Genomic DNA, 20,914 nt, shown 5'->3' with positions numbered 1-20,914 from the left:
TAAGTCAACACCTTGAACTCCCATCCCGGTGTGCCCCTAGTGGTCTGGTGCCCCGGGGCAAATGCCAGGTTTGCCCAGACCACACGTCGGCCCTGCATGCACGCTGAAAGATGCCACTGTTGCCATGAAGGGATGCACTTGGTCTGCAGCAATGCTTAGGTAGGTGGTGTCTGTCAAAGTAAAATCCACATGAATACAAGGACCCAAGTTTGCCTAGGAGAACACTGCCCACAGAACGCCAGTTTTCCTTCTTCCCATAGTGGATCCTGGTGCCATCTTTTCCCCTGGTAAACGCAATACATGTCCACATGATGTAACAGAAAATGTGACTAATCAGACCAGTCCACCTTTTTCCATTACTCCATGGCCCAGTTCTGACGCTCATGTGCCCATTGATGGTGCTTTCGGCGGCGGACAGTGGCCAGCCTGGGCACTCTGATTGGTCCATGCTCATCACTGAGTCTTTTTTCCGTATCTCTGCAGTGTTGCAGTGTGGGCTACAACAAGCCTTGAAGAATTATGACATAATCGTAAACTATCTATCGTTAATTAACTAATCTAATTCGGCATTGAGTAAATCCTTTAGTCTGAGTGTATCCATATTCATCGCAATTATATATTACTTTGCATTTAAATATATCTATCAAAACAAAATTTTACTACATGTATGAAATGCATTTTTAAAACAAATGTCATTAAACTGATATATTCATAACCATTTACCCATTCGGAATAAAACATGAAAAAAACTGTTTTATAATATCTGCATGAAATTTTAATCCCTACACTAAGGTCACCACAGGCACCATATTTTGAAAATGACCAAAATGTGCTTTAAAATGTAGGAAACAAATTTGCATTGCAGGGCCATGATAATAGGCCTACTGGTTTCAATGGATTTTCGTTTACCTACAGCATGTACCGAGATTGTAGAATGTAGGCTAAGTGAAATGTTTTATTTTTCTTTCATTAGAAGTTTTTCAGATATCCAGGCTTTTTTGAGTTTATTCGTGGTATCCCGCTGGATTCGCTTCAAGATTAAAATATTTGCATTTAAATGGGCTAGAGCTGGTTAGGATGCATTGCATGTTCACACAATGAAATTAAGAAAATACGCTATTAGACGGGATTTAATCATTTTAATAACAGACAAGACGCAGAGCATGCGATACGATGCATTGTTAACGTTTTAAGTGTGCGGAGAAACATTTAGGTGGCTGTTTTAATTTCATTGCAGCGCTGATCGGAGTATTACACACTCTGCCGTCCCCCTCATTAGAATGAGAACAGCACTCAGCGGTGCCTCGAGCAAACTTTGGCACTATTCATCTGTGCTCTTTCATAATGTCAGGTTTTGGAAGGTGTAACACTGTAAGTCGCTAGTCAGCATGTTCACTATAGACGGTACAATCGGATCTACGGAATACAGTCAAAACCACCAGGAATGCATCGACGAAACCGCAGACAGGTGAGAAATATTTAAAAATGTATCTTCAACCTATATATTCAATCACGGCGTATTTTTGTCATGTACGACTATACATAGGCTATATTATATAGACGTAGATGTTCATGTGTGTCATTAAACCACAGAGTGTTGCAGGCTACTTCCAAAAGTAAACTTTGTGTCAACAGTAAATCAGATTAGCCGTGACTCCAAGCTGTGTCTGTGTTATGGAGCGAACGATGGGGTAGCCGGAAAGAGAATTTCTCAAATGGGATCAATAAAGTGATATTATTATTGTGATTATTATTCATATTCATATTATTATTATCATCATCATCACCATCCTCAATAATAATAATAATAATGTGAATAATAATAATAATAATAAGGAAGGAGTTTTCTAAAAGCTTTTAAGTGTGCAATGTGTCTAACTATATAACTTGAAGTAAGTCAACTCTTTTTACACTTCATTGAAAATCATTTAATTTAACGGCTCGGCTTGTCGCTTAAAATGCTGCAGACCAGCCGAGTGGGTATAAAAGCGAGTCCAGAACCATCCTGTCCAAGGCCTGGGGGGTGTTAGGCTCTTTCTAAAACTCTGTGATTCAAAACGAACACTGCATGGTTACTTAACTGGAACAGAGCAGACATTTTGGCTTTCTCTCAAGAACAGTGAATGGTGCTTTTTTTCTTTTTGGATTTGACTTAAGCTTTAAAACAAAACGTCACTATTTCCTGCTGCGCCAGGAGACTGTATATTGTAAGATTCATTAAAAAGAGTTTCCTCTACCACGGGGACTGAGTAGCTCTTCTGATTTAACCGGACTCTCCCCCTGAACAAAGCCGCGGGGCTGTGCTGGTAAGTCCCCTAAGCCGGACATTGTGCGGAGCGAACAATGCGTAGCATGTGATTTACCGAAATACTATAGGGTGCAGCTGCTCTGTGCTTGTTCGTCCCCTCCTCACCGTCGCCGCCCTGCCTGTTACAGCCTGGGACTGTCAGCACAGGGGTTCATGCAGAGCTTGGTGAAGGACAGAGACAAGCAGGCCATCGAGTCAAGTGAGCGTCCACCGTCCACATAACTCGGCAGTTTTACGGTTACCGATGCATATTTTAACTGGATACAATAATGCGAAATTATCGCGATAATTATTAGTTAATTCTCCTTGAAATTGTTTCTGACTCCGTTGTTTGACGTACAAGATCATCATGTTCATCAGCTGTATTTGAGTTTGATAGCCCTTTCATATCGCACCCCCTTTTTACACTAGACGTTAAAAGCATTCAAGGGATCGCTGACCATGCGTCGCTCGCACCAGCCGACTGTCTTTGGACAACGGAGGCCAGTGGTTCCGTTAAACTTAGGATAGATGAAACATGCCTGCAGGAACCTGTCACTCTCCACCAGATGTTTAAATCCTCAGTGGAGAGGTATGGTGACCTGTGGGCTCTGGCGACCATGAAGCACGGTGGATGGGAGAAGATCACATTCTCTGAGTACTACCGCTGCTGTCGAGCGGCCGCCCGGAGCTTCCTAAAGGTATCAGTTGCATGATTCATTAACGCAACTTCATATACTGCTGAACGGCGGAATTTTTTTCAGTGTAGTCTGTAAAATAAGTGAAACCTGTTCAACAAGTTGTGACACATTATGTCTGAATTGACTTTGATATTTGAAGAATCAAACTTGTTTTTTTCAGTGTATTTTTCACATTGATCCTCAAACCTTTAATTCTCTTGGCATAGCATGTATTATAATACAAAATGTGTTACAATTACAGTACTGTGCAAAAGTCTAAGGCAGTCAAGCAAATGGTTTATGGCTGTTTATCTTCGTAGTACGTGTATATTTGGTCAGAAAAAAATATTACGGTAACATAATAAAAATGAGCAAGAATTTAGTCTGTTCTGCAAAAGGTTACTGATGTCTTCTTGGATGGCTGGATGAATACTGCTTTGGTTCCCAAACCTCAGTCATTCTCTGTGTTCGTTACATTTCTTCACCAGCTCAATTAATTAATTAGATTTATTGAATAACTCAATGGGGTATCTTTTAGCCAAACAAGGTGAGGTAGTGGTGGAGTCAGAAAATATACTATAGTGTATTGCACGGTTGCTGCAAATACCATGGTGATTTTAGGAGATGTTTTGAAACGGCTAAGCTGACACACTTTGACAGACATAATGTCATAGTTTTACCTACATGAAGATCATTTAAACAACATTTTCTGCGACTGCCTAGGACTTTTGCACAGTACGGTATATAATATGCAGGTAGTAATGGATGTCCTGTCTTCCTGCATGCAGCTTGGCTTGGAGAGGTTCCATAGTGTGGCCATTCTTGGGTTTAATTCCGCAGAATGGTTCTTTTCAGCGGTTGGTGCCATATTTGCAGGGTGAGCTGCCGTGATCAAGTTACGACAGCTCGCTGTCTCTGCAATACTGTACGGACTTTCATGCCCTTTTAAAATCGGTCCTTTTACACTGATAGATTTAGCTGCTATGTTAATAGTGATTGTGTAGCTTGGTGTACTATTGTTTTTTAAGCAATTTGTAGTAATTCATATTATAGTAATTATAAATGATTTAAGTATACATTGACTGAAAAGTTAACAAACGGTCAGATCCTGATTTGCTCTCTGTGGACACCAGAGGGATAATGACTGGAATCTATGCCACAAACTCTCCAGAAGCATGCCACTACATCGCTAATGACTGCGAAGCTAACGTCATTGTGGTGGAAAATCGAAGGCAGCTGGACAAGATTCTGCAGGTAAAAGGTTTCCTGCACATCTCCTTCGCTTTGAAACACATTGTACTTTACTAGGTTAGATTTCACCTTGTCTTTTTCCCCGACCCTCCAGGTTAAGGGTAGGCTGCCTCATTTGAAAGCTATCATACAATATTCTGAACCAACTGAGATGTCGCTGCCCAATTTGTACTCGGTGAGCCTGCTGTTATTTGTGCATCATTAGCACGTCGTTGCCTTGGGCCATAAGTGACAGGAATTCTTTTTCAACAGTGGGAGGAGTTTATGGCCCTCGGAGAGGATATCCCCGAGAAAGATCTGGATGATGTCATCAACAGTCAGAAAGCGAATCAGTGCTGTGTTCTCATTTATACATCTGGAACAACGGGGAAGCCCAAGGGAGTGATGCTTAGCCATGATAATGTACGTCAACTCTAGAATTTTGGTGTCAATACATCTTCCAGAATGTTCATTATTTTATTAAATCCCTTAGTGTGAGTGTATCAATTTTTATTATCATTATATATTACTTTATTTTTACATTTACTTTTATTTATCAGATGCTATTGTCCGAAACAACATACAAATGAGGCAAATAGCGCATTACAGACATATATCCTATCAAGTAGTTAACTAAGCATACAGTAAGTGAAGGTAGACCGAGCTTCCAGTGAATGTAAGTGTCAGCGTTCGCGGGGAGGGCGAGCAGGGAAGCAGGCGAAGTGCCGCCAGAACGTCAGGAAAACTGGATTTATTAATCAAAGACGGACAAGCACGGACAACACTCTGACACTACAATGACGAGTCTGGGGAAGACGGACTCAGACGAGGACTAAATACAAAAGACGAGCTAGACATAACAGGACCCAGGTGATCACAATCAGGGCTGAACACGAGGTAACGAGGTGGGCGTGGCACACATCAGGAGCGGACGGAGCGGGGTGTGACAGTAAGCAGTATTGGAGCAGGAGCTACACAACACCTTCCAACAAAGCCAGAACTTAATAAGAGAATTCACTGACAAGAAGTAACAGTAAGAACATTAAGAGAACATAGTGAGACGTCGTTATTACATTGTCTTATGTTTTTGCAAGACGGATATTGTGACTTCATGGTTTGAAGTCAGGGCATGAACTTCAGGCTGTAGGTCCTCCCTCCACCACCTCCCAGATCACATGGATCGCCTTCCACGCAAGCAGGGTAGGGGACATGCAGCCCGGCGATGTCCACCAAGAGGTCCTGGTCAGCTACCTGCCCCTCAGCCACATCGCCGCTCAGATCTACGACCTCTGGACTGGCATTCAATGGGGGGAGCTTGTTTACTTTGCACAGCCTGATGCTCTAAAGGTAGCTATATAGCTGAGAGAGCTTGTTCCACATGTTTGTTTCCTACGTAAGTCACTTTTTTTTCCTTCAGGGAAGTTTAGTGAGCACTCTGAAGGAGGTCCATCCCACATCTCTCATGGGTGTTCCTCGCGTTTGGGAAAAAATGATGGAGAAGATCAAAGAAGGCATCACCCAGTTGGGCTACGTGAAGAAGAAACTGGTGACGTGGGCTATGTCTGTTAGCCTGGAGGCTCACCAAAGGGGCATCAGCAAGTACGGCGATTAACCCGCGTGGCCTTTCCCATGACGTCTTTGTGAATCCTGGAACATCTCTTTGTTTTGTAGGAGTGAAGGAAGGCCGTTCCTCCTGAACGTGGTGGACAGCCTTGTGCTGGAGAAGCTCCGCGCCGAGCTCGGCTTCTCTGGCTGCCAGAAGTTCTTCTCGGGGGCGGCCCCCTTAGCCAGTGAGACGCTGGCCTTCTTCCTGGGCCTGGACATCAGGCTGTACGAGGGCTATGGCATGAGCGAAAGCTCTGGGCCTCACTTCATGTCCGGCCCAAATGCCTACAGGCTCTCAAGGTTTGATTCCTCCTGCAGGTGCAGCACATACATGTTTTATAGCACACATTAGGGCATTTATGCTTCATTAAGCTCAGTCGTGACCCTATACCAAGTTCAGGTTTAAATTAACGCTGTGATCAAGCACACAGTGCACTCTGCAATTTTCACCAATCTCACAAATCTGATTGGATGTGCCATTGAATTTTAAATTCAGCACCTGTGGTTTGGCTTCATGGATTGGTTGAGTGTTCACTCATTTTGCTCAAAGCATTTTCACCCCATTTGTATAGGATTATAGGATTGGGGATGGGAAATCTGATCGAGGATCAGAATAGGAGCTTGCTGGTTTTAAAAGCTTACATTCCCAACTTTGCCTTTCAGAATTTGGGTCGCAATCCATGGGTTAAGAATCACTGCCCTACAGAATGTTTTCTCCAGTGCTGGTGACAGCGAGCAGCAATATCTGATCATGCATTTGGGCTTGATTTGCCAATCAAACTATCCATCCATCCATCCATCCACCCTTCCATCAATCCATCTACTCATCCATCCATCCAACCATCATTCCACTCATCTATCTACCCATATATCCATCCTCCTATCTGTGTACTCATATATCATCCATCCATTCATCCACTTATATATCAATCCATCCATCCTTCTACTCCATCCATCAGTCCTACTCATCCATCCATCATCCATCCATCCTTCTACTCATCCACGCATATATCCATCCAACCCTCCTTTCATCCATCCTTCCACTCATCCATCTACCCATATATTCATCCATCTAGCCTTCTGCTCATCCATCCATGTAACTGCTTATCCTGGTCAGGGCCATGGGACCTGTCAGGCTCAGTAATTCCTAGCAATCCTATTTGGACTTCGATGACATGCTGACCTTAATTCTGTATAGCTGTGGCAAAGTGATTCCTGGCTGCAAGTTCAAGCTGGACAAAGAGGACGCAGATGGGAACGGGGAGGTGTGCCTCTGGGGACGCAACATCTTCATGGGCTACCTAAATATGGAGGACAAGACGCGGGAGGCCTTGGACGAGGAGGGCTGGCTGCATTCCGGGGATCTCGGAAAGGCAGATGAGGACGGCTTCCTTTACATCACCGGCCGGATGAAAGGTCAGCCCTGCCACGCTGCATCGATTAAGCAGAACGATCCCATAGTGCGGTATTTCCAAAACCGGTCCTCGGGGATCCACAGACGGCCCACATTTTTGCTCACTCCCTGCTCCCTGCCAGACAGTCCACAAAAATATGGACTGTCTGCGGGTCCCCGAGGACCGGACTGGGAAGCACTGACTCCTGCCACTGTATTAACATGCATCCAGTGCTTTCCCTCGCAGTGCGTTTGAGCTTTTGTGCTGTAAGTCTATAATGAAATATATCTGTGTTCACACAGAGCTGATAATCACGGCAGGTGGGGAAAATATCCCGCCAGTGCTCATAGAAGACGCAGTGAAAAAGGAAATTCCCATCATCAGCAACGCCATGCTGATTGGGGACAAGAGGAAGTTCCTGTCGATGCTGCTGACCCTGAAGGTACCTCACAGCTGAACGGGTACACCCGGCAAACGCTTCCTAAGACACACTCCTTGACTGCATTCTTTTGGTGTCCCGGTTGCCTTTCAGTGCGTCTGCAATGCAGAGACGACGGAGCCCATCGACGAGCTGAGCATAGAGGCTGTAGAATGCTGCCAGCAACTTGGAAGCCAGGCTATGAGAGTGTCGGACATCATCGGGGGTAAGGACAAGGTGGTGTACCGGCTCATCCAAGAGGGAATCGACAGGGTCAACTCCCGAGCGACATCCAACGCCCAGCGCATACAGAAGTGGGCTGTGCTGCCAAGAGACTTCTCAGTCTCCGGAGGGGAACTCGGTACGAAGGCTTGTATGAACCCACATAACCAAAGCCGTCGCTCAGAGTTTCAAATGTGCTCAACCTACCAAAATGGGGCTACATAAAGTGAAGGCATAGATGTTTTCAAAGGATCTGTCTCGTTGTAGGTCCCACGATGAAACTGCGCAGACCCGTCGTCCTGGAGTTATATCGGCAGGAAATCGAGGCGTTCTACACAGAATGAACATGTAGCTAATCCTACTACCCAATGGGGCGCCTCTAAACCATAACATACTGTACTGCTGTTCCATTAATGTGGGGGCCTCCCTCCTCTGCTCCTCCTCACCATGACCACTAGGCACAGTTCTCATCTTTTTAATGTCAGCTCCATCCTCAAATTGCTCATTTCAACATGATTTTCACTTTAGTTACCAAATTACACCATTTTCAGAAATCACTGACCGACTGACCTGTTCACACAGGATTATACTTAAGTTTGGTTCCTCTGATTCTGGGCATCTTTGCAAATACTACCAAGGGGTCCATCCATCCTCTGACCATTTACCCTGGTCAGGGCTGATGGGGAACCTGGAACCAATCCCAGGCATATTACATCACAAGGCTGGGTACAGCCTGGACAGGACACTAGTCCACCACAGGGCACACAGGCACACGCACAATATGCAATTTATAGACACCAGCTCCATGTCTTTGGACTGCAGAAGGACACTAGCACAGCACTATGACATCATGCAAACTCCACACAGAGCAGGGTTGGAACTGGAAACCCCAACCCTAGAGATGTGAGGCTACAGCGCCCCCCAACGACTGCCCAGTGATATAGCAAACACAAACAGAGCTCACTCACATAGAAGGGACAGATTTGGATGCCAGAAATATTTTTATTTTAAGTTTCTGTGCTTGAAGATGCAGTGGTCCAGATCTTTAAAAAAATAAAGCAGACACAAAACCTTTAAAAATACCCCATTGCAAACCACAGGGAAACAAAGATAAGGCCATACCCACCATTAACAACGGCAAATCTGCAAAGTGTGACATTTATCAGAAAAGAAACACCAAAAGCAGTCAATAACTTACATTACATAATGACTAAAAAGAAAAAAAAATACACAGTTCAGAATGGTCACAGGCTGGAAGAGTTGTTTTTTCGGAGCAGAAAGAAGAAAAGCCACATTCGTGAAGTTAGAGCTTCAGGTGTTTTCCTTTGAACACTTAATGTAGGCGAGCCAAACAGTGCAAGGGTTGAAGGTCGAGGTCTGATCTTTGCAGCTTCTGGAAGCATCCCCCATACAGACAGTGACATCATAAGGTAGCAGCATCTTCTCAGTCCATGTCCTGCACTCTGGAACAGATCTCGCCCGTGAACTCTGAGCACTTGGAGTTTCCACCGAGGTCTTTGGTCAGAACCTGAGGAGGGCAGGTGGAGAAATGTGAGCGGCTCTCTAAATCACGCTCCGGGGGGTTTTAATGGCGCCGCAAAGACCTGAGGGAGGAAGCCCACCTTCTTGTCTCTGATCGTGTCGAAACAGGCACTCTCAATCTTCTTGGCGTGGCCGTGCAGCCCCATGTGCCGCAGCATCATGACGGCGCTGAGCAGCAGAGCCGTGGGATTGGCCAGATCTTTCCCTGCGATGTCCGGTGCTGTTCCATGGACCTAAGAGAGGGGAGTGTTTGCACTGCAGTGTCACAGCATATCAGCTCAATTTTAAATTTAAATACTTTTTGCATTTGGAATGCAAATTATAATGTACTTGAAAAACAATCTTACTGAAGACAGCATTTTCAAATCGACAAACCTTTAACCTACCGATTCAAATATGGCGACACCGTTAGCCCCGATGTTACCACTAGGGGTCACTCCCAGCCCGCCGATGAGACCAGCACACAGATCACTGAAACATGCATAAACATCTTGGTAAGGCTGTTTACCATCACTATACAGCTGCTAAAACGAATCTATTAAAAGAAGTAGTAATCGTTCTTGAGTGTACCTCAAGATATCGCCGTACAGATTTGGCATCACAAGTACATCGAAATGTGTGGGATCTTGCACCATCTGAAAGAAAACATTACTAAATGCATCAGGCAGCAGGAATGAGCAAGTATCTGCAGTGTAGGAGTTGGAGGATGTGACATACGTTAAGGCAGACGGTGTCCAGATACATCTCCGTAAATTTAATGTCCTTGAAGTTCTCCGCCACCTCTCTGCACTTCCTCAGAAAGAGGCCGTCGGACATCCGCCTTTCGTTAAGAATGAACGAGCACAAACGGCAAATGGTCAGCATTAAGGCCTCTACCAAGACTCTCTCTCCTGTAACCAGGCTGGCCAGCATTTAACAGTTGAGTTTACAGTGAAGGAACACACTGCAACAGAACAACGACAGCATGCCCACTACCTGGTGTTAGAGTCAGCTTTTAGGCTTCATGGTTACACCATCACCATTACCTCTGACACTTATATACACGACACAGATGTTGGCTTACATGATGTTGGCTTTGTGGACCGCTGTGACGCTCGTCCTTTGGTTATTCCTGGCGTACTCGAAAGCGTACTCAGCTATACGCTTACTGGCATCCTCAGTGATGAGTTTAATACTCTGTACAACTCCATCAACAATCTGAAAGCAATCAGAGGTACGGCAAAGAGTTCACATTCAAACATGCAGCACTGCGGAAAACCCTTAAGCAGTCAAAGAAAATGTCTAAATGATCTTCATGTTGGGTGTAAAAGTATGACGTCCGTCAAGATGTGTTGGCTTAACCATTTCAAAACCATATCGAAAAATCATCCAACACACACAAGTTGACCACTAGCACACTGCATATAGCTATTCAATATCTCACTGACTTTAATACTAATTTAATTAAGTGAGCTGTTGGTGAAATTTAATTAATACATGGAATGGCTGAGGTGCCTCTAATGAGAGATTTGGGATCTGAAGTGGTGATCTTCTGGTCATCCAGTAAGGTACCAGGGGCTCAGAGGAAATTCTTGTGGGTTTTATTGTGTTATCCTTAATTTGAATATGTTCTATTGTTAAACTTTTTCCTGAGTAAATATACACCTACTACCTAGATAAATAAAAAAATAAACTTTGAGCATTGTCTGACTACCCAAGGCTTTTACACATTACTGTATGAACATACACATTTATAAGAAATTACAGTTTGGGAAACGAAATTCTTTAACAGTGGACATTCAAGAGGCTCATAAATTTTACAGGGAATGTAAAAAAATGAATAAATACAACTTAAATTGGATACAAAAAGACAAATGCACATAAGAAAATACCAGAGCTCAATATCTTTCGAAATATAAACTCCTCCATTGCTGATTAAAAACCTGAATGTTGCATGTATCATCACTAGGGCTGGAAAACCAGATTGACGGGGGGGGGGGGGGGGGTCACAGATAGTGCCAAACATGCCAAGCAGCGTGGTCAATGCAGATCTGTGTGATGGACATATGGGGGGGGGGTATGGTCAGGGTTCCCCTTGAGGGATCCAAGGGCTCCTCAGCCAGGAGACAGATGAAGATCTGGATACCTTGAGGGGCTCCCATTGTGCCATGAAGTTTTATGGGTCTTTTCTTGCTTGTTCATGTAACCAGTTTAGGTGGGGTCTTTTAAATATGGGCATCCCTCTTAGATTAACACCAAAGAGTTTCATTCCTAGATTTTTCCAAGATCAAAGTTACGCACATGCATGTGCGCGCACACATACACACACACGCAGACACACATACACAAGCACAGACATACATATGTGCAGATGCCACAGATCTATCCGTGATTATCTCAGCGGTGAAGGAGCCTCTCACCACGTGCTCGATTCCACTGTACTCCCCCTCCGTGTTTTCTCGGATGGTGACCAGGTTCACGTCGTTGTAAGGTGTCTTGTAGCCCTCGATGGACACACAGGGACGCACGTTGGCGTACAGGTCAAAGGTCTTCCTCAGCAGCAGGTTCATGGAAGGGTGGCCGGCAGCGATGGGAGTCTTCAGAGGTCCTGCAGGATAACACGAGTGGTATGCTTAAACAGCGCAGCGCCCTCCCATGGCGGTACGCTCTGATAAGAACGTCTGTTGTGTGAAGCACCTTTTAGGCCGATTTTGTTGTTGTCCATGGAGTCTTTGGCCTCAGGGGGAATCATCCACCTCCCTCCGGGCCCTTTGATTGCCGTCACGCTCCGCTCTTCCCACTGAATGGGAGCCTGGGAGAACATGACAGAACCATACTTGGCTCCTCCAGAACACAGACCATAGCTAACTTACAAGATCAAAGACAAGAGCATTAGGAAACGCAACAACGTGGGACTGTCAGCAGACAAGGCTTGTCCCAACTTGCAGGCAAAATAGGAGTCGACGGCATCTTCACAGAACATATGCAGACAGGGAGATATTTTCTGAGAGGCTGACCTTAGCCGCCTCAAAGATTTTCATAACTGCGGTGGAAATCTCTGGGCCGATTCCATCACCAGGGATTAATGTGACAGTCTGCACCTTTAAAGAAACAGCACACCAGGTTAAGTGCCAACCTTACGAAAGTGTCACACTTCTAATTTTAAACATTAAGTGCCCGTCCTGAATCTATATTAACAGTTTGCACAAATTCATTTTATGGGTTTATTCTGCAACAATAAAAAATGAACAGTAATGTAATTCAAGGTCTGTAATGGAATGCAGGGTGAGCCAGTCCCTGGAGCAGCTGGGTAAACGCCTTGCTCAAGGGCCCAGCAGTGACGCCACGGTCACCTACAGGATCTAACCCTACCCCACAAAATGGGAAATGAGCAGAAACAAGTAGTAACTAAACTTTTATTAAAAAATCATTTAGTTTTTAACCACCAATATGCACTTACACTTTGCGTAAAACTTCTTGCGTACTGGCTCTTGCTCTTTAAACCTCCCATAACCAGAGGCAACTGCAAAACATAATATATTTCAGAAAAACAAAACGTTTCATTTAAAGAAAGGCACATTCACTTAAGTAAAGAAGACATCTTACAGAGACACGTTATTTGGTTAAAGAGGGTCAATTACCCTAACGTAACGATCTTCAATGACTTAGCCCAGTGGTTTTCAACCTGTGGGCCGCGGCCCCCTAGTGGGCCGCGACGGTATTGCAGGGGGGCCCCCAATTATTATTTATAGAAATTGTAATATTGTTAATATAATAAAAAATGTCTAGTCAAAATCAAATAAATCATAATTTGATATATAATGAAATAAATTACCAGTTTATTCAATAAAGACAATTAACAGCCTTGCTTCCGAGTACTTAGTTAACCCGACACAAAAAGCGGGATCGTTTAAATTCTTTTGCAGTGGGCCGCGGAAACATATGTGTTTGGCTGTGTGGGCCGTGAGTTAAAAAAGGTTGGGAACCACTGACTTAGCCTAATCTCAGTCAACATCATATACACAGCGTCGAAAATGTCGTGTATCTGTAACGTCTGTAAAAGAAAATTACTGCAAGAAACGAAACGATCCTGTTTAGTTTAGCCAAACGGTTCAGAACACGATGTTCACATCGCCTGGGATCGACGGGTTATTTCCGGAGAAAAAGCTGAAACTCCGCATAAGAGCATAAACGATTAATTAATCGGGACGGTTTGAGCTTTTAACTCCATTGGCGGCTTCCCGGGGCTTCAATCCGTCGGCCGCCTCCTCGCCATTAAAGCCGCCGTGACCTTGCCCGGATACGGGCCGGCCAGGGGATATCAGGCGGTCTCCGTCTTTACACTTCTCTAGAGTGAGCTTAATACCCACCCTTTTCCAGCCTTACTTCAGATGGGCCGGGTCCCTAACCAAAGCGGCGGGGTAATCCTCCAGAGCCCGACACGTGTCCTGCTCGGGGAATCCGCGGCCCGACCTTCATCCTCACTAACTAAACCGAGTTTAGCAGCCAGGCTACCGGGCCAGATTAGCTCGGTAATTTGCCGAGTTAGCGCACCAGGATGTCCTGCACAACACTAACCCAAACTTCCTAACAATAACGCTAACCCTTCCTGCTAATATATAAGTATGCAGCGCACGATCAGCAGCCTTTCCTCCGGCTTGCGGCTCCGAGTATTATAGAGGCTGATAAACAGCATCCCCGCTCCGCACAGGCGCCCTGCTTGCATATGAAGGACACGCCGGGCCTCCTCATCCAGCATCGCCGCGTCCGAATAAGTCCACATCCCGCGTTCAGGACGCCGTGCGAGGTGAGAGCGGCGTGTGCGGGATGCGTGAGAGCCTGCCGCCGATTACCGTGGACCTCCAGGTGCGCCCGGCCATGTTCACGGCTCCCTGCCGAACTCCGTGCTCTCAGCCGCTAAGGAGGATCAGTGCACCACGGGCGTTTAACGCTGTGTTTGCCGGAAAGCTGCTACTCGGTCCCGTTATTTCCGCCTACATATTTCATCCCTTTGCATAACCACGCTTTAAGGATTGCTGTCAAAGTTATAAAATGTCTGGAACAGCATTATGTAATAGGATATGTGTATTTGAATGATCTAAATAGGACATACCATAAGACGGTTAGCATTTAGCTATATTATGATAATTATGTCAGACAAGACAGGAAGACACCCCAAACCATCTGTAGCCCCACATCTTGTGGTCTCACTCACATTATTTATATTTACAAACAGGTTAAGCGGGTATAGAAAATTGATGGATGTGTGCTTATCTATTAATAGCACATTTTCATATTCTGTATATATATCTTAGTTATATTGTTTGGTTGTGTAGACCCTATTTAAACACTCGTTGATGAAGTACGATAACAAAAGCAATGCGATCAAGGTTGTTTATAGGCACCACTGTTGGAGGGATGATTCTGGGTAGGCATTTTGGGGATTTCTGCTAAATATATGATCGGGTCTTATTTTAATATGCAATTTTGAGTTCTCCAGACAGTGATTAATTTCTCGACCTGTGGAAAATATTTTTCTTGAAAACTGAGTTAAAACAGCATTTCAGATTATGTCTCCGACAAAACTGTCACTTGATATGAAAATTTAAGACGGCAATATTTCTGATTCTACTGCAATCTCTTTTCCCACAGTAAAGCATGGTTACTGGCTGTACTTCCGTATTTATGGTCACGTGGTATTAAGCTAGTCCAAAATGAATAGTATCGACTAAAGGGATACCAAATTAATTTGTATGCAAACGATTCAATAGCGTTTATATAGTGCTGAAACAAAGTTAATAAAACTCGACATAATAGTGAACATTGGTAGTCATCAATAGTACTAGAGAATATGCCAAAGCAATATTCTATTTCGGTATATAGGATTGGTATCATCCGTAAACGTACCTTTACACGCTATAGATCAGGGTTATTCAAATCACGGTCCTCGATGTTCCAGTACTGCTGGGTTTCCAGCCTTCCTTTACCTGTCAGTCAGGTGTGAAGCCTCTGACCAATCAGAATCAGTAATTATTAAACAACTACCTGGGAGAACTGAAAACAAGGCCTGGATTTGGAATCAAGGTCCAGATTTGAAGAACCCTGCTATGGATCTTTAAGTTTGTGAATTACGAGTTTATACCGTTCATTAGTTTGAGAGGCAATGTGTGTTTAGCCCACACCCTCGACATTTTTCTGTATTATCAGCGGTTGTCAGTGAAAACGTCCAAATCTTTATTATGAAGTCACCGCGTGGAGCAAAATTTACAAAAACGAAAATCGACCGATACTCGAACTTATTTCTATTCCTGTGTCAGAGGACGTGCAAACTAATGTAAGTTTATAAACCCTGCAACTGTTACTTCTGCCCATGAAATAAAAAAATTGTAAAAATAATTGTAATTACAAGGACGTGTGGGGTAAGACGAATCTGTTCAATTAAAAATGTAATATAATAAAACTGGCAATTTGGAAATACAATGATGTACCGTAATGCTTCCAAGTGACTAATCAAAACATGCAGCCAAGACCCCACTACATTATAATACCGTTAAGGGATGTAAGAAAATATCGAGGCTATTGAGAATCACGATATTGTATCGATTCTCAAAAACATTGTATCGATTTTAAATCATTATTTTACCTGCAAAGAAATGTAAGGCTTGGTCAGACAATTTGCCAAGAACGAGTTTTAATTGTTTGATATAGCACCACCCTATTGTACATTTGCAACATGCTGCGTTATGCAGTAGAACCAAAACCATGTTCAGTATTGGTTATAGCTTAAGGGTGTTACAGGTAGGTATTTAATTAGCAGCAGTATATGTTAATTTTTTACTGATTTGTCCACATACAGGTAGAAAAATTATAAATATGTTAGTTCAACTAAATGTTCTGTCCATGTAGCAGCATTTATTAGACTTTGTGTGTAAAACAAATACCTTTACATGCCTAACAATGAATTAATATCAAACTGTGTAGCTTCAAGTCCACTGGACCCCATAGCAGGTCAACAATTCAGTAGAGAAACGTATTGCAAGCCACAAGGATAAGGTAACAACTTTAAGCAGAATTACCATGTTAAACATAGTGACATTTTCAAAAATTACATATTTATCAGACACATTTGAGGCTGAGCTTCCAATGAATGTCCAGGTAAGCAGTACTGGAGCAGCAGCTACCAGAACTGCAACAGGCTAGTAGAGGAATTCATGGAACAGACAGGTCTTGAAATGCTTCGCAAAGGGGGAGAGGCAATCTGATGACCGGATGTGTTTCAGCAGCTCGTTACGCTGATTTGTTTTCAAAGCTGCCTTCTGCCTCAGTGCCCTGTGAGGCTCTGCATGGGGGTTTGCCACCCTTTTCAAACTGTGTACTCCTTGGGCATGCTCTTGAGGCTCAAAGCCCTCTCTGTCTGACCAATCACATGAGCTGCTCGGTTGTTCAGCAGCCTGCATTCATGAAGGATGTCTATGGAAGGAAAGGGCCAGAAACACATGATGTTTGTCAGGGTCAAAATGAATCCATGTTTTGCACAGTTTCAGTGAATCCTGTTGCTGATAGACACCTTCCAATTGGCACCCTTTTATGAGCGTAATACGGTGCTGTACGATTTCCATCAACTTACCACTGAACTGTTTATAAGCTTCCTCAATAATTGCACTATTTGAGGTCTTTATTTCTGGAAATCCATCCTCGACCCAGGGCTTGCAGTCTGGTAGTTCTGGCAGGGGTCCATTTCTATATATACCAGCTGATAAAGGGAGACAATCTTTTGATGCAGTTTTGCTTTCACATGGACTCCAATTTGATAAAATAGTTTATAGTAAGGATGCATGACCTTTATAATAAGTACTGCTTGTATGTTGCTTTCAATACCTTTTATGATGTCATCAATGTCTTTGCAGAGCTGGTACAAATCACTCCCCCGTCCAACCACTCGTTCACCTGAAAAATAAGATGAAATGGATACATTTTGAAAGAGAAGTTAGTCAGAACTATACACCCACAAAGCATCTGCACCTGACTAAATACAAGTATATTCAAGAAATGCCTCAACACCTGTCTGTTCCAGGAATACCTCTACTAGCCTGATCCCACTCCGTCTTCCCTGAATGCTCTTAATGTTGCACGTTCTGATGATTTGAATAGCAGTCTTATTAGGTTCTTGCTTTGTCTGGTAGATGTTGTGTAGCTCCTACTCTAATACTGCTCACACGTGTATCTGGGTGTTCACTGGAAGCTCGGCCTAGCTGCACTTATGCCAAGTCAACTCCGTAACAGCCGTATGTTTGCAAAATGCTATTTGCCTCACTTGAACGTCACTTTGGACAAAAGCACCTGCTTAATAGAAATAAATGTAAATATACTATCGTGACTTTATTAGAAGCATAAACAAATATATATTCATGATTCTCCTATGGAAAATCACGGACGTATGAACATACTCTGAGTCCACCTTAAGCCCTCATTCATCAGCCATCACATTCTATAATGATTATATAACTGAAACTTGCCTATTCGGCCCCAAGAACACGCATTTGTATAAACCAGCACATCTCTGAGGAAAACATGCTTACCATCCAGCACTTTGATATTTGGAAACATTTCAAGCAGTATGCTTCGGTATGAGGAGTTCTTACAGACTTTAAAAAAAGAAACATACTTCAGTGGGTAGTCATTTGCTATGTTTTGTCCCACATTAATACATACATATAGAGCTTTAATACTGCTCACCTGGATTGGTATAGTCGTAAGTATTGTCCTTCAGTCTAATATTTTCAAGTTTTCTTAATGACTTAAGGGAGTGGAGATTTTCCACACTGAGAACACAAGTCACACAACATAAACAGAACATTTCATTTCAGTCTGCACAAAATGGTGATTTGCTTGCAGTGGGAACCAAAGAAGAATTATGTGTGTTACAAATATTTATCCAAAATGACATATGACCTTGTAAAGACTTGTAAAGAATGACAACAGTTTTAGAGATAAGCTCTTCCACCAACAAACCAAGTTAAAATATTGAAGGTTATTTTATAGAAACATGTACACGATTAATTATAGAACACATTCCATATCAAATTGTGAAAATACCTCAAGAACCAAGGTGCTATCTTTATCCTGAGAAGTTTGGAAAGAACATGCAATATTTAAGGCTCCTTTGTCAGAGCTAGCGATGTGAAAGGCGTGAGTGTGCCGTGTGCAGCAAATTAGAGGTCATATGAGAAGATCATCAAAGATGATGTTCACAAGATAATTTTCTAGTCAAAGACTTGTTAACATTGTAAGACTTAGGAATAACATTTAATATTAATACTTAGGAATAAATCCTTCACAATTACCTGCTAATAAGGTTTCCAGCCAAATTTAGGCTCTGTAGACTGTCACAAGTGCAAATGGATTCTGAAATGATATGCAGAGGAACATTTGACAGCCTTTACAACATGATTGGCCAAAGGAATGCCTGCAGGTAAATTATGGACATTCACATTCACACAATTACTGTAGGAGTAAATGTGCCCAATTTTCAGTTTGAATATAAGAATATTAGTCCTTTTGATATGACAATATGAAATGCTCTTGCCTATACTTGCGATCCGATTCGCTGACAAGTTGAGTACTAGAAGTCGCCGAAGAGATGCTAGAGGTACCAGATTTGCAATGTTGTTTCCAGAAAGGTCCAGCCTCTCCAGGTTCATGCATTCTCCTATGCATCCCAGATCAATGATACCTGTGAACATAATCAGTGATAGATAGCATGTTTAACTAAAGCTGAACACATGTAAAACCACAATCAATTCAATTCTGTTTTTATTACTGTCTAGCAACTTCTTGCACAGTGCAAATATAAACACAAGACATGTAATAATTAAACAATATGTACCAAACAGCCAATATATATGTGCAAAAGTACAAATGAGATCAACAGTATCTGGTGCTGTGGTACAATCATGCAATAATCGCTTAAAGAAAATCTTACCCAGATTTCGGAGTTTAAGGAACAAGATTGATTCCAAATCAAACTCTCCTGTCCTTGATTTAAGCAACACGGGTGTAATTTTAGCAACGTCTGTTTCTGAAAAGCATTAAAATGTGATTAGAATTTTCTTGCAGGCAAAAACAATTTTCTTGCCTCATACTCCGCTCATATTAGGTAACTGACTATGGCTCTGCAACCCAGTGTCTTATCCAGACAGCTGTAAATGTACAGATTTAAGAATACACTTTTGTATAGCAAGCTGGGGAAAATCAGGGAGAATAATGTGGAATGACTTCCAAAGTAGGTCATTTGTCATATATCATTAGATATATAAATACAGCACAGCACAGCACATTAAATGCTTATATTCGACAATAAATAACCATCCATCTGCGTTACAGCAGATCACTATATAGACTACTTAATAGTTCTGTCAGCTCACTCACATTCCTATAGTCCTCCTGTCTGAAAAGTTCCGCGGCAGTTAAGTGTAGGGACCACACTGGCAGCGCAAATATACAATAGTTATGTTTATATACTGCCAGTGCCTAGAACCCGTTATTTAACACTGTTTTATATCAGTTATTTAATATATTTGAGTTTGTTCGGCGAGACCGATGCAACGCTGCTTTATTACTTAAGAAATCCCTCTAAGAAATAACCAAAACAGTTCATTTTACGCTTCTTAAAGAAGACCAATTAAGGTAAATAAGGGATAATTAAATGTAATGGATGGACCTTCCCCTTGTCACGTTACCGAGAGAAGCGCTTTACCTCTGGGACCTTTAACCCACCTACAGATAAATCAGGCATCGTCCTCTTGAGCAGACGATGTCCCGACGGCGACCCATACTTACCCTGCTCCTTCTCTCTCTTGACATCCATCCTTAAATATTCATTTGTTTTTTTTTATTCCTTCAGTTATTTAATTAACTACGAATGTGTCGAACACTATACATCTTTGGAGAAAGCGTAGTAAGTTAGGTCGATTTTAATGTCGTTTTCGGCGAATCCAGAGAATCTGCGCGCTGCATTATCCCTGCAGCAGCAATTGTCGGGTATGTAGAAAAACATACGCATCGTTCGTGACGACACGCTTTCAACAGACACAATTAGCATACATTAAAGGAAATTATCATAATTTTAAGTCAAGAGATTTAAAATATACACTACATCTGTACCAAATTCTGCAAACGGGAATCAGACCGCATTATTTACGATTCCGTAGAGACGGGTTCGTTAGCTTGTCGTCAAGGATACAGGTCAGTTTGCCGGAAATGAAGATACTATTGCGTGGTGCTTTGCAACCATGCTGTTCAAAAGACGGCAAGACGTGGTGCATTGGCGGTATCTAGGATACCACGTTGGTACGCAACCGACCCTCTGATTTATGATCCGATTAACCTTCGCCACTCCCCATGTTAAACATTATGAGATAAATGCTATCTGAGCCAAGATCGGTTTGTACTGGCACGAAACATGCACTGGAACGACAGTGTTTGGTATCTGGAAGTGCAATTTCATTGTTATTAGTCAATCATTGTAAACATTAATATGCTGCGTCTTGCTGGCCTG

The 20,914-nt window shown here is 42.9% G+C and overlaps 3 protein-coding genes across 5 annotated transcripts; 1 reads left to right on the top strand and 2 right to left on the bottom strand.

Moving 5' to 3' along the window:
* Positions 1 to 1,293: 1,293 nt before the first annotated feature.
* Positions 1,294 to 11,070, top strand: acsbg1 (acyl-CoA synthetase bubblegum family member 1). Its single transcript, XM_023818313.2, has 14 exons — positions 1,294 to 1,468; positions 2,437 to 2,507; positions 2,720 to 2,988; positions 3,756 to 3,844; positions 4,101 to 4,221; positions 4,313 to 4,393; positions 4,471 to 4,620; positions 5,368 to 5,544; positions 5,615 to 5,796; positions 5,869 to 6,102; positions 7,001 to 7,218; positions 7,499 to 7,638; positions 7,729 to 7,975; positions 8,104 to 11,070. Exons 1-14 carry the CDS (start codon positions 1,389 to 1,391, stop codon positions 8,178 to 8,180), a joined length of 2,136 nt encoding a protein of 711 aa, XP_023674081.1. The 5' UTR covers positions 1,294 to 1,388; the 3' UTR covers positions 8,181 to 11,070.
* On the bottom strand, positions 8,819 to 14,363 carry idh3a (isocitrate dehydrogenase (NAD(+)) 3 catalytic subunit alpha). 3 transcript variants are annotated; one of them, XM_023818344.2, is made up of 12 exons: positions 13,357 to 13,687; positions 12,999 to 13,028; positions 12,818 to 12,880; positions 12,375 to 12,458; positions 12,055 to 12,169; positions 11,778 to 11,965; positions 10,442 to 10,575; positions 10,096 to 10,198; positions 9,949 to 10,013; positions 9,765 to 9,849; positions 9,459 to 9,611; positions 8,819 to 9,364 (listed from the first exon to the last, which is right to left on the bottom strand). In XM_023818344.2, the coding sequence occupies exons 3-12, from the start codon at positions 12,866 to 12,868 to the stop codon at positions 9,281 to 9,283; spliced, it is 1,062 nt and encodes a 353-aa protein (XP_023674112.1). In that variant the 5' UTR covers positions 12,869 to 12,880; positions 12,999 to 13,028; positions 13,357 to 13,687; the 3' UTR covers positions 8,819 to 9,280. The 3 variants fall into 3 exon arrangements, with proteins under 3 accessions (XP_023674112.1, XP_023674094.1, XP_023674104.1); XM_023818326.1 differs by lacking the exons at positions 12,999 to 13,028; positions 13,357 to 13,687 and adding an exon at positions 14,211 to 14,363; XM_023818336.2 differs by lacking the exons at positions 12,999 to 13,028; positions 13,357 to 13,687 and adding an exon at positions 13,728 to 14,153.
* Positions 14,364 to 16,031: 1,668 nt separating this feature from the next.
* Positions 16,032 to 20,647, bottom strand: lrrc61 (leucine rich repeat containing 61). The gene is made up of 10 exons (XM_023816565.2): positions 20,521 to 20,647; positions 20,197 to 20,378; positions 19,340 to 19,435; positions 18,944 to 19,090; positions 18,702 to 18,762; positions 18,094 to 18,179; positions 17,937 to 18,002; positions 17,236 to 17,304; positions 16,985 to 17,110; positions 16,032 to 16,827 (listed from the first exon to the last, which is right to left on the bottom strand). The coding sequence occupies exons 2-10, from the start codon at positions 20,222 to 20,224 to the stop codon at positions 16,721 to 16,723; spliced, it is 786 nt and encodes a 261-aa protein (XP_023672333.1). The 5' UTR covers positions 20,225 to 20,378; positions 20,521 to 20,647; the 3' UTR covers positions 16,032 to 16,720.
* Between the last annotated feature and the right edge of the window lie 267 nt (positions 20,648 to 20,914).

This window comes from Paramormyrops kingsleyae, chromosome 11 (genome assembly GCF_048594095.1).
Source record: "Paramormyrops kingsleyae isolate MSU_618 chromosome 11, PKINGS_0.4, whole genome shotgun sequence".
Taxonomy (NCBI): Eukaryota; Metazoa; Chordata; class Actinopteri; order Osteoglossiformes; family Mormyridae; genus Paramormyrops; species Paramormyrops kingsleyae.
This window is presented reverse-complemented; position numbering and strand designations above follow the sequence as displayed.

Coding starts and splice junctions, on each gene's coding strand:
- acsbg1 (XM_023818313.2), top strand. CDS start 1,389: ATGTTCACTATAGACGGTACAATCGGATCTACGGAATACAGTCAAAAC. Junction 6,103..7,000: donor AATGCCTACAGGCTCTCAAG/GTTTGATTCCTC, acceptor AATTCTGTATAG/CTGTGGCAAAGTGATTCCTG. Junction 7,639..7,728: donor CGATGCTGCTGACCCTGAAG/GTACCTCACAGC, acceptor GTTGCCTTTCAG/TGCGTCTGCAATGCAGAGAC.
- idh3a (XM_023818326.1), bottom strand. CDS start 14,237: ATGGCCGGGCGCACCTGGAGGTCCACG. Junction 12,170..12,374: donor AAATCTTTGAGGCGGCTAAG/GTCAGCCTCTCA, acceptor ATGTTCTCCCAG/GCTCCCATTCAGTGGGAAGA. Junction 9,365..9,458: donor ACACGATCAGAGACAAGAAG/GTGGGCTTCCTC, acceptor TGCCCTCCTCAG/GTTCTGACCAAAGACCTCGG.
- lrrc61 (XM_023816565.2), bottom strand. CDS start 20,224: ATGGATGTCAAGAGAGAGAAGGAGCAGG. Junction 18,763..18,943: donor GAATCGGATCGCAAGTATAG/GCAAGAGCATTT, acceptor ATATCATTTCAG/AATCCATTTGCACTTGTGAC. Junction 17,111..17,235: donor CATTGATGACATCATAAAAG/GTATTGAAAGCA, acceptor TCCCTTTATCAG/CTGGTATATATAGAAATGGA.